The sequence below is a fragment of the Lupinus angustifolius genome, chromosome LG18, assembly GCF_001865875.1.
Source record: "Lupinus angustifolius cultivar Tanjil chromosome LG18, LupAngTanjil_v1.0, whole genome shotgun sequence".
Classification (NCBI taxonomy): domain Eukaryota; kingdom Viridiplantae; phylum Streptophyta; class Magnoliopsida; order Fabales; family Fabaceae; genus Lupinus; species Lupinus angustifolius.
Window position 1 is genome coordinate 1,812,623 of NC_032026.1, and position 14,132 is coordinate 1,826,754.

General features: G+C 32.1%; 1 protein-coding gene across 4 annotated transcripts; it reads right to left on the bottom strand.

The window, feature by feature from the left end:
• On the bottom strand, window positions 4,148-9,347 carry LOC109333342 (homeobox protein BEL1 homolog). Of its 4 annotated transcripts, none has more exons than XM_019568785.1 (5): window positions 8,129-9,347; window positions 6,619-7,001; window positions 5,795-5,855; window positions 4,917-5,003; window positions 4,148-4,886 (listed from the first exon to the last, which is right to left on the bottom strand). In XM_019568785.1, exons 1-5 carry the CDS (start codon window positions 9,020-9,022, stop codon window positions 4,413-4,415), a joined length of 1,899 nt encoding a protein of 632 aa, XP_019424330.1. In that variant the 5' UTR covers window positions 9,023-9,347; the 3' UTR covers window positions 4,148-4,412. The 4 variants fall into 4 exon arrangements, with proteins under 4 accessions (XP_019424330.1, XP_019424333.1, XP_019424331.1 ...); XM_019568788.1 differs by having other exon boundaries at window positions 4,148-5,003; window positions 8,129-8,691; window positions 8,779-9,346; XM_019568786.1 differs by having other exon boundaries at window positions 4,148-5,003; window positions 8,129-8,612; window positions 8,676-9,346.

A 14,132-nucleotide genomic window follows, 5' to 3' on the forward strand; every position in this document is an offset into this window, starting at 1 on the left:
TTGTACGTTTTAGAAATAAAAAAAATCTATTGAGTATATCTAAGCTAACTATTGACAATAATATACTTGCTGAATTTGATGAAAATTGTTGCTTTGTGAAGGACAAACTAATAGAGAAGGCACTTCTAAAGGGAAAACTTAAAAATGACCTATATCAACTTTGTGTCAATAAAGGCTCTTATGTCTCTCAAGGAAAACTGACATAGAAAGCTTGGACATCCTAATAATAAGGTTCTAGAAAAGGTTTTGAAGGACTGCATTGTGAAGATGTCATTTAGTGACACATTCACATTTTGTGAAGCTTGTCAATTTGGCAAACTACACTTGTTGCCTTTCAAATCTTCTTCCTCACATGCTATGAAAACTTTAGATTTAATTCATATTGATGTTTGGGGTCTTTCCCCAATTTTATCCCATCTAGTTTTAAATATTATGTTCATTTAATTGATAACTTATTCATATGGATTTTTATCTTAAAACAAAAATCATATGTCATATATGCATTCAATCAATTCAAAGCTATGGTTGAAAACTAGTTTAACAAGAAAATAAAAATCATTCAATATGATAGAGATGGTGAATATAAACATGTTTAAAAGATTCCTATAGAATCAGGAATTATATTTAGAATGTCATGTCCCTACACCTCTCAACAAAATGGCAAGACTAAAAGAAAGCATATGCATATTGTTGAACTAGGACTAACACTATTAGTACATGCCAAAATTCCCTTACAATACTGGTGGGAAGCTTTCACGACTACTGTCTACCTAGTCAATAGATTTTCATCATCAATAAAACAAAATAGAAGCACATACTTCTTAATTTTAGAGAAAAAAACCCAACTATGAGGAAATACAATCAACACAAGCTTCAATTCTATACAAGTAGGTGTGTATTCCTAGGTGAGAGTAATTCGTACAAAGGATACAAGCGCATCAACTCTAATGGGATAATTTTTGTCTCAAGACATGTGATCTTCAATGAGAATAAATTTCCCTTCCATGATGACTTCATTAACACAAGAAATCTATTAAATAGACTGGCTGAAAATACATCTATTATGCTTCCTACATGTCTTATATGTACCATTATAAGCAATACAACTAAACCAAACAACAATGTGATCAACCATCAGGAAGAGAATCCAACCGACAATTAGCAAACAACGATATAAGTGCAGGCTAACTAGCTCTCAATAAATGTTTTGCTAATGATGGTAACAACACATCAAGAGAAAATGAAGCAGATGAAGAAACCTCATCAGAACTAGTGGAGAGCAACAGTCAAACTACATCTGAGAACAATCAAAAAAGTCATTAAGACAACACCAACACTCATTCGATGTGCACCAGAAGCAAAGATGAGATTTATAAGCAACACTACATATGATTGACAGGGGCACATGTAAATGACAAAGAACTAGGGAATGTGAAAGAGGCATTAATGAAGCCAAAATAGAAAGAAGCCATGGATACAAAATTAAAGGCCCTGGTGACTAAGCAAACTTGGACATTGGTACCATTTGAAGGCCAAGAAAACATCATAGACTCGAAATGGGTCTTCAAGACTAAATACAAAGCATATGACTTAATTGAAAGGAGAAAAACAAGATTGGTTGCAAGAGGGTTTCAACAAACAACAAGCATAAACTTTGATGAAACATTTAGTCATGTGATCAAATCCAGCTCGGCAAGAATTATCTTAGCCATTGTTGTACATCTCAAATGGGAAGTTAGGCAATTGGACATAAATAATGCATTCTTAAAAGGGAGTCTCAAGTAAACAATGTTTATGTATCAACCTGAGGGATACATAGACTCCATCAAACCTAATCAGATATGTAGATTGTCCAAAGCCATATATAGTCTAAAGCATGCATCAAGAGCTTGATTTGATAGTCTAAAGAACACACTACTGAAATGAGAATTTCAAAACACCAAAAGTGACTCATCTTTTTTACTCTTAGAAGTACAAATCATATCACATTTCTCCTTATTTATGTTGATGACATAGTAGTAATAGATAGCAACAACAAGTTCTTAGAGACATTCATCAACGAACTTAATGTTGCTTTCTCACTGAAAGACCTTGGACATATACACTACTTTATGGGTATCGAGGTTCACAGAAATGATAGTGGAATGTATCTAAAGCAAATAAAGTATATAAGATATATACTCAGGAAATTCAAGATGGAGAAAGTTTCACCTTGTCCAACACCAATGGTATCTGGTAGACAATTCACTACTGAGAGGGAACCAATGCTCAATCCTACTTTGTATAGACAAGTCATAGGTGCATTGTAATATCTGACTAATACAAGACCTGACATTGCCTTTGTTGTCAACAAACTCAGCCAATACATGAGTTCTCCTACCATGGATCATTGACAATGGATAAAAAGAATATTGAGATATCTCCAAGGCACAATAAATTTATGCCTACACATAAAATCCTTAAGTGCCAAGTTACTTGCATCCAATCCAGTTATGCACACTCATTCCAAACAATTAAGAAAGATGTGCATTACATATGTGATCAAGTCCTACAGAACGAAGTCATTGTGGCATATGTTCCCACAACTGACCAAATTGTAGATTGCTTGACTAAACTTCTCACCTACACAAGATTCAACATGCTGAAAGACAAACTTGGAATGATTGTGTCACCTCTAGTTTGAGAGAGGGAGTTAGAGAAAGTAAATATTCTACAATTAATGATATCACATTGTAGAGGATCATGACTCTATTATCACGATATGGTGATTCTTAATCTTAGCATATATCACATGCCATATATTTACTTTTTATTATTATGCAACAATTATTGTAATTATCATTTAGAATCACAATTGTAATTATTAGCATGATTCTAGGATCAGGATTGTATAATCTCTACATGTATTTAAACATTAATCTATGAAATAATACACAACATTCAATATCATTTTCTTTCTCTACCAAATCCTACTACTTATTATAATTCCTTATGTCTAATTAACAAGGCATGTTGAAAGAGCTCTATGGAATTTTAAGAAAACCACATGAATCATGTCACCTATTCCTACATTAACTCTATTAACACAATGAGTACAAGAGGCACAAACTCATGTTGTACGAGATATATTGTTTGGAAAAAAGTAAAGTCACTGAAAAAATAAGCAAGGCCATTGCAGCATTAATTGGATGTGTGTAGATACGAATTGATCTTTATTGGGTGGGATTCTGTTCATCAACCTTTTAACACAAGTTGTACTCTTGAAAGAGCACAAGTCAAGTATTGAAACCCTAGTGCCTCTAACACTACACTTATTGAAAAGGCATCTTTTAATTGTCCAAAAAGAAGGGGCACTAGTTAACCAATAATAAAAATGGCATATTATAAAGGAAACAATTCTTATTGGTAAGACATGTTGTCTTTATAAGGTGAATTAGGGACCACAACAACCATATTATCTTTGATATTTTTTGGGACTCTTGTTCCTATTAGCATCCAACAAAAACTGTCAGCCAAATGATTTATTGTCTTTGTTTTCACAAGTAAGCTACAAATATCTTGAGTCCTAAAGAAGAATTTTATTTTCCACTAGAGTTGTTTGGTCAGTGATGAATATGGAAGCCCTAACAAAATCATGTATATATGATTTTATTGTAGATGAATTTAGATGAAAATTTAGATGATGTGAGATTCCCAAATGGAATTGCTTTGAATGCTTTTGTAATAATGGGGTAGGGTTTGTGGTTGTGCTACAAATGTCTAGATAGCATTCAAAAGTGTAATAATATGTACTTGAGGTATTTTCTTAATTACCAATTTATTAATAATTTTTTTACTTATTAAAAAATATTAAATTTAATTAGACAATTAATCAAGTATATATGAAATGCAAAAACATGTAATTAATCCTAAATCTATCAGCTGGGAATTCCAATTCCATATTAGATTAGGCATGAATACATATATTGAAATTAAAAATTTCTAAGTGTACCTTACCAAAGAATACTAGCATTAAGGAGTATATATATTTATTTATCCATTTACTTACATACCAACATCAAAAGAATGGGGATCGAAACAACATCAAAAAACCATTTACTTAAAATTTTGCTAGCTAAAATCAAAACTAGCATTTTTACTTTAACTACAATGGCCATGCTCACCATATTAATTTTTGATTGGTTTAGCTTTTGAATCCCTTAAATCATAGTTTAGGTAAAAGCTATAAGAGACAATTAAAATTTTGTCCAAAGCATGGTGTAGGGATTTCCAAAAGCTAAAATAGCATAATACTATACCATGTAATGTAAGCATGTGTGAGATATCACAACCATACTGATTCACTTAGACAAAAATCTTCATTTTCAATAAGCTTTTGTCTTGTATAGAAACTTGACAATGTGCATTATATTCTATCCAGCCAAATCATGAAGCAACTGTGTTCCTATCAAGTTCCTATATGGCATATTACTTTGTGTTTCACCATCCAAAATAGAGTAATGAATTGGTTGACACTCTTCATCATTTTGATCCCTTGTGTAGAACATGGAGCTTTGTGTTGCTTGAGGGAAAGCCAAACTCACCCCACTTTCACCATGTTGTTGTAACCCTAGAGTCAATGAGACACCATTTCCATTGCCACCATTGAAACTTTGATTAACATTGTGATCATAGTGGTGTGTGTAAGATGAAAAATCAAGCTCCAAGGAACCAAAACATTGTTCATGGGGATTCAAGCAATTCTTTGGGTCATCTTTTTGGTGATCAGGGTTGTTGATTATGGATGATACACACTCTGAGTCAATTCTAAGGAGTCTAGCCTTGGTTGGTTTTTGATCTTCATGGTTTTGAATATTTTTGTGGCTAATATTTTCTTCTTCATTATTGGTACCTCCTTCTGAGGATGCCATGTTGTTTTCTTGTTCTTTCGCTTCTTCCAAGTATATTTCCTCCACCATTGGCTTCCATAGCCTCACCCTTGCATTGATAAACCAATTTGAAACCTGCTTCATATGAAAAAGTGTCATCAACCGGAATTTTCAACTTTCAAATTGCGTGCATGTAATACCAACAACAATAATAAAAGGTTCTGCATATAAGATCTAGTTCTAGCATGTAAATTTATACTTTTTAATAATATTTTAGTTAATATTGTTAAATTGAATATTTGAGTGAGTGAATTCTGAATGAAGCTTGTGTAATTTATTACAAAAAATAACAATTGAGTCTTAGTATCATTAGATGGGTTGTGTAGTCTTAGTATCACTGGATGGGTTGTGTAGTCCATTAAGATTGTGTAAAATATCTATAATGATTTTACACTATTTTTATGACACTAATGTTATATTATTTTTGTCTAAATAATTAAAATGGGGATTGAGCTATTTGGTCCTAATGGAATAATTATATCACCAAATAAGTGATCTATAGTATCACCATGTTAGTCCTTTTAAAAGTTAATTTATGATATTTCAAAATTTTCAAAACAATTTTACTTAAAGTGGTGACACTTTAAAAAATTTGAGACCTATTTGATGACAAATATTTTCAAGAGATATTTTGATGAAGTTGATTGTAGGAAAGAATAAGAAACCATTGAAATCAGAGTAAATCCAATGCTGATGAATAAAAAATAAAACTGACAACAAAATTACAACACTATTCGTTTCCTATCAATATCATTATTTACCAAAAAGCAACATGTAAATAAAATATATATTTTTAGAATACAAATATTATTTCTAATAAATGTTCAGAAATCAAAACAATATGTAGAAGGAAGAGAGGTACATGCCTGGCTTCTTGAGAGACCAGTTTGGCGGGCTAAAATATGTTTATCAACGTCACTTGGGTACCTACAAAAGTTATCACCAAAAATATTAATTAAAAATTTCACCTTGAATGATATAGAAGTACTACTAGTTAATAATTAATTAATTGTTGGAAATAAATGTAATGGAAAACTGGTCCTACAGTGTAGTAGTTGAGACTAAGAAAATATGGAATCTGAATGGTGATGCATGGAAGTTACCAAAATGTATAGCATAGTTTTTTCAAACATAAATTATTAAGATTGTATACATGAGAAACTTACTACTATACCATATCAAACTACCACTTGTTCTTTTCTTTAGGAAAACCTATTTTATAGCTTTACCTATCATGGAACTTCATTCTACCTATCTAGCCATTACAAAAGGAGAGAATTGTTACAAGGAATATAAAAATGTATGCTATTAAGTTTAATCAGTTAATATGTGAGACTAAATGATGTTATTTATAATTAATAATATATAACTATGTTGAAGTAACATATCTCTATTTTTTGGACCGAAATAAAATATTATATTAGTATTCAATTTTCTTTTAATTTTAAGTGAATCGTCTGATTCTCTTTATGGTTATTCCAGGTTAATATGGTCAGATTATAAAAATTTCAGTTCAAAGCCTTTTCAAATTCGATCAACAATCAGACCGATACCGATCTGACTGCTTTGTCTAATACTCACAACATTGGTCATAAGTATATGTACACCAATAAGTGACTAAGTGACATAAACCTAAAAGGTGTGACGAAAGTATCGATAAAAAAGAATTAGAGGGATATAGAGAAATTACGGATGGAGAAAATGTTCAAAGAGCCAAGCACGAAGAAAGGAGACAGATCTTTCAGGAAGGCCACGTTGGGGTCTCCAAGGATGAGTTTCCATCATATTCATTTGTTGAAATGCTCTTTGTTGTCTAAGTGTTTGGTCAAGGATTCTAAGCCTTGGTGTTTCACCCTTTGTTGTGCATGGTGAAGTTTGTTCTTTTTCTCCCATTGCTTTCCTTGTCTCTTGAATTTGATCCAAAATTCCATCTTTCAAACACCTAAAATGTCTTGACATAGCTTTCAAAGCCAAAGTTGAGTACACTATTGCAGCACCACTACCAGCCACTGCTTCAAATGAAGAAACAACACTCTTCATTTGATTTCGGTAGTGCCTGTATCTTCTATCAACCTTGAGGAGAAGAAGCCATAACACAAGTAGAAACAAAAGTGCAACATATAAGTTTTCAGTTTTCACTTATATATAAAAAATGGAGGTAGGAAAAGTATTTTCAAGCATCATTTTCCTAGAATTTGTGTGTCTATATCTATTTTTAAAGGAGTGGTAGAAGTAAAATTAATAAAGATGCTTAGAAAAGAAAAAGGTAACATTAGAGGTTTGTGTTTTGTGTAGGTAAACTAAAAGTGTTGTATTATTTGAATACCAAATTGTTAACCTCTTAATCTCATTCATCTATATATGAATGAAATTTGTTTTATCTATGACTTTTCTCCCAAGAGAAAAATCTCAGCATTATAAACCTTTGTTTCTAGAATTCAAAGTGAGTGAATTTTAGATATGCAACTATAGTATAATTAATATATATAGAAATAAAAAGATTCAAAAATTATTGATTATAAATTTTACATCTATGATAAATATTAAAAATAGCATTATATTATATATTGTATTCGTTTAAATAGTAGTGCTCACTTGTGAAGATTGTTCTCAGAATAACTCTTTCATTTTATAAATTTTCTTTTGCTTTAAAAAAAGTATTTTTTATCTTGTTTGTATATACAATTTCAAAGATGCACTACAAAATCAAAGAGATACCATATGTTTTCCTTTTTTATGTTCATAAAATCTTTTCCAACAATAAAAAAGAAGAAAAAAGCCTAAACTTTCAAGTGGCGGGAGCATTTATGAGAAGGCCCGCATGTGTTGCTTAATTAGTTAAAGAATCGAAATGGAAAGACTCCAATTATATAAGCTACACCACCAAAAAGTTTAGACTACATTGAATGATATATATTACTAAGTTTATGTAATTAATATTTGTATCATCATAAGACAAACATAACTATAACTTATGAGTAAAATATTTTCACCTCCCAAATGCATATATAGATGTATATACTTGCAGAAAGTAAACAAAAAAGGTGTAATATTTATCCTATAAAGATTTATATAAAATAATATATCATACATCATTCATTTCTATTAAAATTTAAGAGTCAATAATAATTAAATGTGAATAGTTCATCGATTAAATAACATTTTAAGTGAAGGGGAAATGAGATATGAAACAAATATACCTCTTCCAGCATAGAAAGCAGCTTTGTCTTTCTCTTCTGAAGTTCCAAGAATTCCAAAGAGGTAAGAGAATGCTTATTCTTACCGCTATCCTCTTTCCATGACTGTTTGTTCTTCTGATCAGATTTTTGCTTTACAATATCATTTTCCTTTGTTTCTAGACTACAAAACTCGTTCAGAAGTTCTTGTGCAGGTACCAAGAACTTAGAATTCTTTAGCATGAAATGTCCTTGATAAATATTTGCACCTTGCTGCAACATTTGTTGTTGTTGTTGTTGAGATGATTTTGGATAGAACCCATCTCTAGAACTTGATGAAGAAGCAAAATCAGGTTGGTGTTGTTGATTTCTTACCTCAAAAGATTGCAACCCAATATTGTTTGAACTAAGAGAGAGTGAAAGGCCTTGACTTTGTGTGTGGTTATGGTTATTACCTTCAGAAGGGAACACATACCTTAGAGAAGAATCATCAACAAGTAATGATGTTCTATTCTCTTGCCATGCAGCAGAATCATGAGCACTCAAGATTAGATGATTATCACTACTTGTTGTTTCAGAAATATTCCCTGATGTGAAACCTGGTTTATTATTATACTCATGATGATAGAAAGTGTTACAAGACTCATTCATGGTATTTGAAGATAAAGAAGGACCTTGATGTTGTTGTTGACCAAGTTTGTTGAAGAAACTTTGTTGATGAATATGATTCTTAGAAAACCCTATCATATCCATGTTTGTGGAAAGGTTGAAAATCTCTGGGTCTGACACAAAACCTTGGATCTGGTTCACAAGATGGGTTTGATGAATTGTTGGATTATTTGATGATATATCTGAATAGCATATTCCAATTGATGAACCCATGTCCCTTGATTTCTCATCACAAACTTGTCTTTCCATGAAATTAACCTTAGTTGCTTCAAATTCTTATGTTGAAATAGTTGTCTTTTTTTTTTGTTGCTAAGTGATGGTAGTGGTAGGTGGAAGCAAAGATTGATAATGGAAAAATAGAAGGGGAAGTAGTTGAAGTTTTTTTTCTTTCTTTCTAAGTGTTTGTTCTCTTAATAAGCCAACATGGTAGTACCATGAAAATTAAACCTAGTTAGGGAAAAAGATGAGATATACCTTCTTAGATATAGAAGATGAGATAGGTGTGATGATGAGCTCTCTACATGCTATGATCATGATATATGGTTACCCTTTTCTCTCTTTCTAGCTCTAAAGAGAAGTTGGTCAATGCACCTAGACATAAATACAACCAAAATAGTAGTCCTACAAATAAAATATATCAAGGAAATTTCCTCAATTATTTCTTACTAAGTGTTCAAAATTCTTACAATCACTAAAAGTATATAATAATAATAATAATAAAAGTATTGATGTTTATAAATTGAACAAATAATTAACTAAATAATGATTATTATTAGATAGAAGTGTTTGAAAGAAAAAGAAAAAGAAACTCACCTTCTTAGTATTTATGAAGTAATTAAGAGGGACCATGAGCAACAGAAAGTTATGATCGTCCTTTGCCTGGTACATAAACTACAAGCCGCCACTTGAGAGTTTTTCTCTTATTACTTAATTGCTGATTTTTTTTTTTTACAAATTTTATTTTGAGCATCCTAAAACCTAAACAACAATATTCCACTACCATTATGTGTTGATTCATTGATGTTATACCATTGGCCTTGAACAGGAACCAAGATGCCCATGAATTATTTTAATTATATGCCACAATCAACTAAAAAAATAGTGATATGAATATCATATAGGAGATCTTTGTAGGGGAAACGAATCCCAAGATTGAAGTCATTCCTAAGTAGAGTCTTTTACAGGCTTTTCAGATAGGTTTCAGTGAGGAAAGTTTTGTTTAGTGGGCCACATAGAGCCCTATGTATTCCTTAACTTTTCACCCGATCAACTTTCATAAAAAAATATTAAAAATTTTATTTTTACTTTTAAAAAATTTCTTTTTAATTAAGTATTATTTTTAATTGGATAGGCATATGATATAACACAATAAAAATAGGAATATGTGATCTCCTTTCCACTCCCCTTAAGATTTCAAAGTGCAGTAGAGTTTTATGTTATGTTCTTTTCTCCCACAACAAACATTGGGAGCCAAAAAGTGTGTATTACTTTATATATCTCATATTTTTTATTGGCCATCAAAATAAAATATATATTAATTTTATATTTTGGGTAGAGTGAAAAGAGAGATATAATAGAGATGAGGCCATCTTTGTGAAAAATGTTGCTAAAATAAGGGACTGTAAGGGTGAGATGAGATTAGGTGGTCCTATATCTATCTTTTGCACATTATATTTTTTATTAATTGGTGTATTAAAGCACTCCACCCATCCTTCTCTCTATTTTGCATGGGAGGGACCGCTTCTTCCTTTTAATTTATTCATCCTCTAAATATGCCATCTCCACGCGCATTTTCATTCTCATGCATGCGCCAAAATGTCTATATAGTGTTGGTACTTAACAAATACTATTAATTAATTAACAACAATTGTTCTCTTCATATATAGAGGTAGGTGGGTTGCCATGAGGTGTATCATGATTCTAGTAAATCCTTTTAACCCAATTTACTTTAAAAAATTTATAAAACAATAAATTGATGTAGGTTGATTGAGCATCTTGACTAGAGTTCAAGGACTTATTGTTTATATGAAGAATATTCTGTTCATGAGGTTAAATGAAATAAGTTTTTTTTTTAAATGAAATAAGTTTTTTTTTTAAATGAAATATAATGTTGTTTATAGAGTATGAGGCTGAATAATAGTTTGAGATTATCTTCACAAACTTATATGAAGCCTCAATAGGTGGTTTAAGGTTTGATATTATTTTATTAGAACGACTAGACCTTACTGAACTGAAAGGTTAGTTCATAGAATGACGGTTGTTTAAATCTTATGTAATGGTCTGACCATATTTTCATCTGATGGAGACTTATCTTAACATATACCTCACGCTCATGACTGAATCTTTGGAGAGTGAAATTTGCAGGATTAGACATCTGTCACCGAGGCCCAATAATAGTTTGAGATCATGTTCACCAATTGGGTTGAAGGCTAAACATGAAGTTTAAACTTTGATATCATTATATTAGAATAGTTAGACCTAACTCAGCCTCAAAAGTTAGTTCATCGGTTGAGGGTTTTCTAAGTCTTATAATAATTGGTTCGACCATTTTCTCATCCAATGTGACACTTATCTTAGCACACACCCCAAACCCATGACTGGAACTCTGGAACGTGAACAATTGTCAGTGGCCCGTTAGGAAGGTCAGACTGTGACACCATAATAAAATGTCAAGACCTAACTCAATCCCAAAAGTTAGCTCGTAGAGTGAGAATTGTCTAAACCTTATAAACATTTGTCTCACTATATTGTCATCCAATGTATGACTTATCTTGACATATTGCATAACAATGAATTTGTGAGACTCTTGTATTGAGGCTCAGGGTTAAGTATGTTGGCGTGAGCTGTCCAGTAAGGCATAATTAGAGATTCTACAGAATCAAAATTATATCCCCTGTTTTAAGGGATAATCAACATTAGCCTTAGATTGTTTATTTCCATAAATAGAGTCCTTGATTGTCTCTTTGTACTGGTATATATGTATGTAGTTGCTACAACATTGATATATAAAAAATACATAATATATAGAAACTCTTTCTCCATGTTATTCCCTATTTAACATGGTATCAGAGCGACAATCCTGAATTCCCTACTATTATCGAAGGGTAGAAAGAAAAAAATACCATGGAGGAAGAGATTGATTTGGGGAACCCTGCTGATGAACAACAAGACAAAGAGAACTCCATCAACTCCATTTTCGAAGACTTGACAACAAGAATGACGCAACTCCTGAACCAGAACCAAACCCAGATCCATTCACCTATTGTTGATGCTTCTACAACACATATTGGTGTCAAACTGGATGGCACGAACTATGCCATGTGGTCCCAAGTAGTTGTGATGTACATCTCTGGCAAAGACAAACTTGGATACATCAGTGGGGATATTCCACAACCAAATCCCACAGATCCAACATTCCGGAAATGGAGAACATAAAATGTTGTTGTGAAAGGTTGGTTGATCAATTCCATGGACCCATCCCTAATAAGCAATTTCATACGTTTTCCCACTGCAAAAATGGTATGTGATTCTATTTCTACAACCTTTTTTGATGGATCTGATACCTCCCAAGTTTATGACTTGAAAATACAGGTGGCTCGAATGAGTCAACGTGGAGGGTCTATTGAAAAATACTACAATGACCTTCAACGCTTGTGGAGAGAAATTGACTTTCGACGACCCAACCCAATGGAGTGTGCTGCTGATATTTTAAAATACAATACAATCCTACAAGAAGATAGAGTTTATATCTTCCTGGATGGATTGGATGATCGACTTGATAAAATTCGGAATGATGTGTTGCAACTACGACCATTCCCCACTATAGAAAAAGCCTATGCACATGTTCGAAGAGAAGATATGAGACAATCTGTGATGATGACAGGAACTGAAAATCCTACTGGTATAGTTATGGCTTCTAGGGGAGTCAAGATGGGTAAATAACAATCATCTTCCCTTCAAATGTTTCATGCCTTAGGTAGTGGAAAGATAAATAGAATGACCAAAAATTAGACACCATTGGAAGGGGGAGGATGTACACATTGTGGCAACATGAAACACACTTGTGAAACTTGCTTCAAGTTAAATGGGTACCCAGAATAGTGGAATGAACTAAAAACACAAAAACAAAGGGAGATTGATGCCAATGGAAGCATGGGGACAGGTCGTTTTAATGGATGCAGAACCATAACTATCATTTACCTCACAAGTAGAACCTTCGAGTGGATGGAATGCCAAAAACGAAGAAGGTAACCATGTTAAGGCACTACTTACTTCTAATAAAAAGGATAACATTGTGTGGATAATTGACTCGGGAGAAACTGATCATATGACATTTGATTCTAGTGAATTTATCAAGATCACTCCACCAAGACGAATGTCGCGCCCCGATTTTCGGCTACGCGACCTCTCGAGTCGCCACTACATTTTTTAATGTCAAAAATGTAGAAAAATCTTATTTAGCCCAATTACCTTGGGACTTTTGGATTTTTGATATCCAGGTTCGGAAGTCGGTTACAGGATAGGGAAGGTATTAGCACTCCACCCGCTCGCCTTAAGCGGTACCCTATACTAAACTACATGGATTATTATATTTTTATTTGTTGTTATTACTATTAAATAAAGGAACACCTCTTTATTAATTAAATTAATTAGTTAATGATTAATTACTTAAATGAAAAAATTATTTTTTTTAGTTGTGTCTGACAAGATTGACTTTGGTCCTACGTATCCCTATTAAGGGAATCAAGGCTTACGTAGTTCTTTAAGTAGAAAAAGGTTTGTTGGTTGGATTGATTTTAGAAAATATAAGTGTTAGATCTCGACTAACAATCCTACTAATACAAGTGAAGTACAGCCCATACGTCCGATACCGCATTTTGTATTAAGGGTTAGTTAAGATCTTAACATGTTTCTGAATAAAAGATTTTTGATTCGTTGGTGAATTAGTCATGGTGATTATAAAGTTGATGAAGTGCAGCCCATATGTCCGACACCGCATCATATCTTAAAATTAGAGTGATTGTCGTCTTAGAATTTATAATGACTTTATCATAAAAAAAATGTAGTAGTTATTTTAAGGACATTGATTAAAATTCAAAAAAAAAGTATAAAATACTAATAGAATGTGATTTATTCTAAACATTTTAAAAAAAACCTACACATTGTATTTTGTGTTTGGGCTTCCTCTAACATTGCATATATTAAAATTTGGATACTCATTAACATGAATAGAATAAAAGAACAAATATTAAGTGACATGGCATCAACCTAACATGTTCTATTATAGAAATGAAATTAATTAAGTCGTAAACACATGAATACAATTCTCACCATGTAATAGAATTGAGTGATTTTATTA

Excerpts from the sequence above, each read along its gene's own strand:
- LOC109333342 (XM_019568784.1), bottom strand. The coding sequence starts at position 9,022 with ATGGAAAGACAAGTTTGTGATGAGAAATCAAGGGACATGGGTTCATCA. Across the intron at positions 7,002-8,128 it reads TGCTTTCTATGCTGGAAGAG|GTTGATAGAAGATACAGGCA; the intron begins GTATATTTGTTT and ends CTTCTCCTCAAG. Across the intron at positions 5,856-6,618 it reads TTTGAACATTTTCTCCATCC|GTACCCAAGTGACGTTGATA; the intron begins GTAATTTCTCTA and ends TAACTTTTGTAG.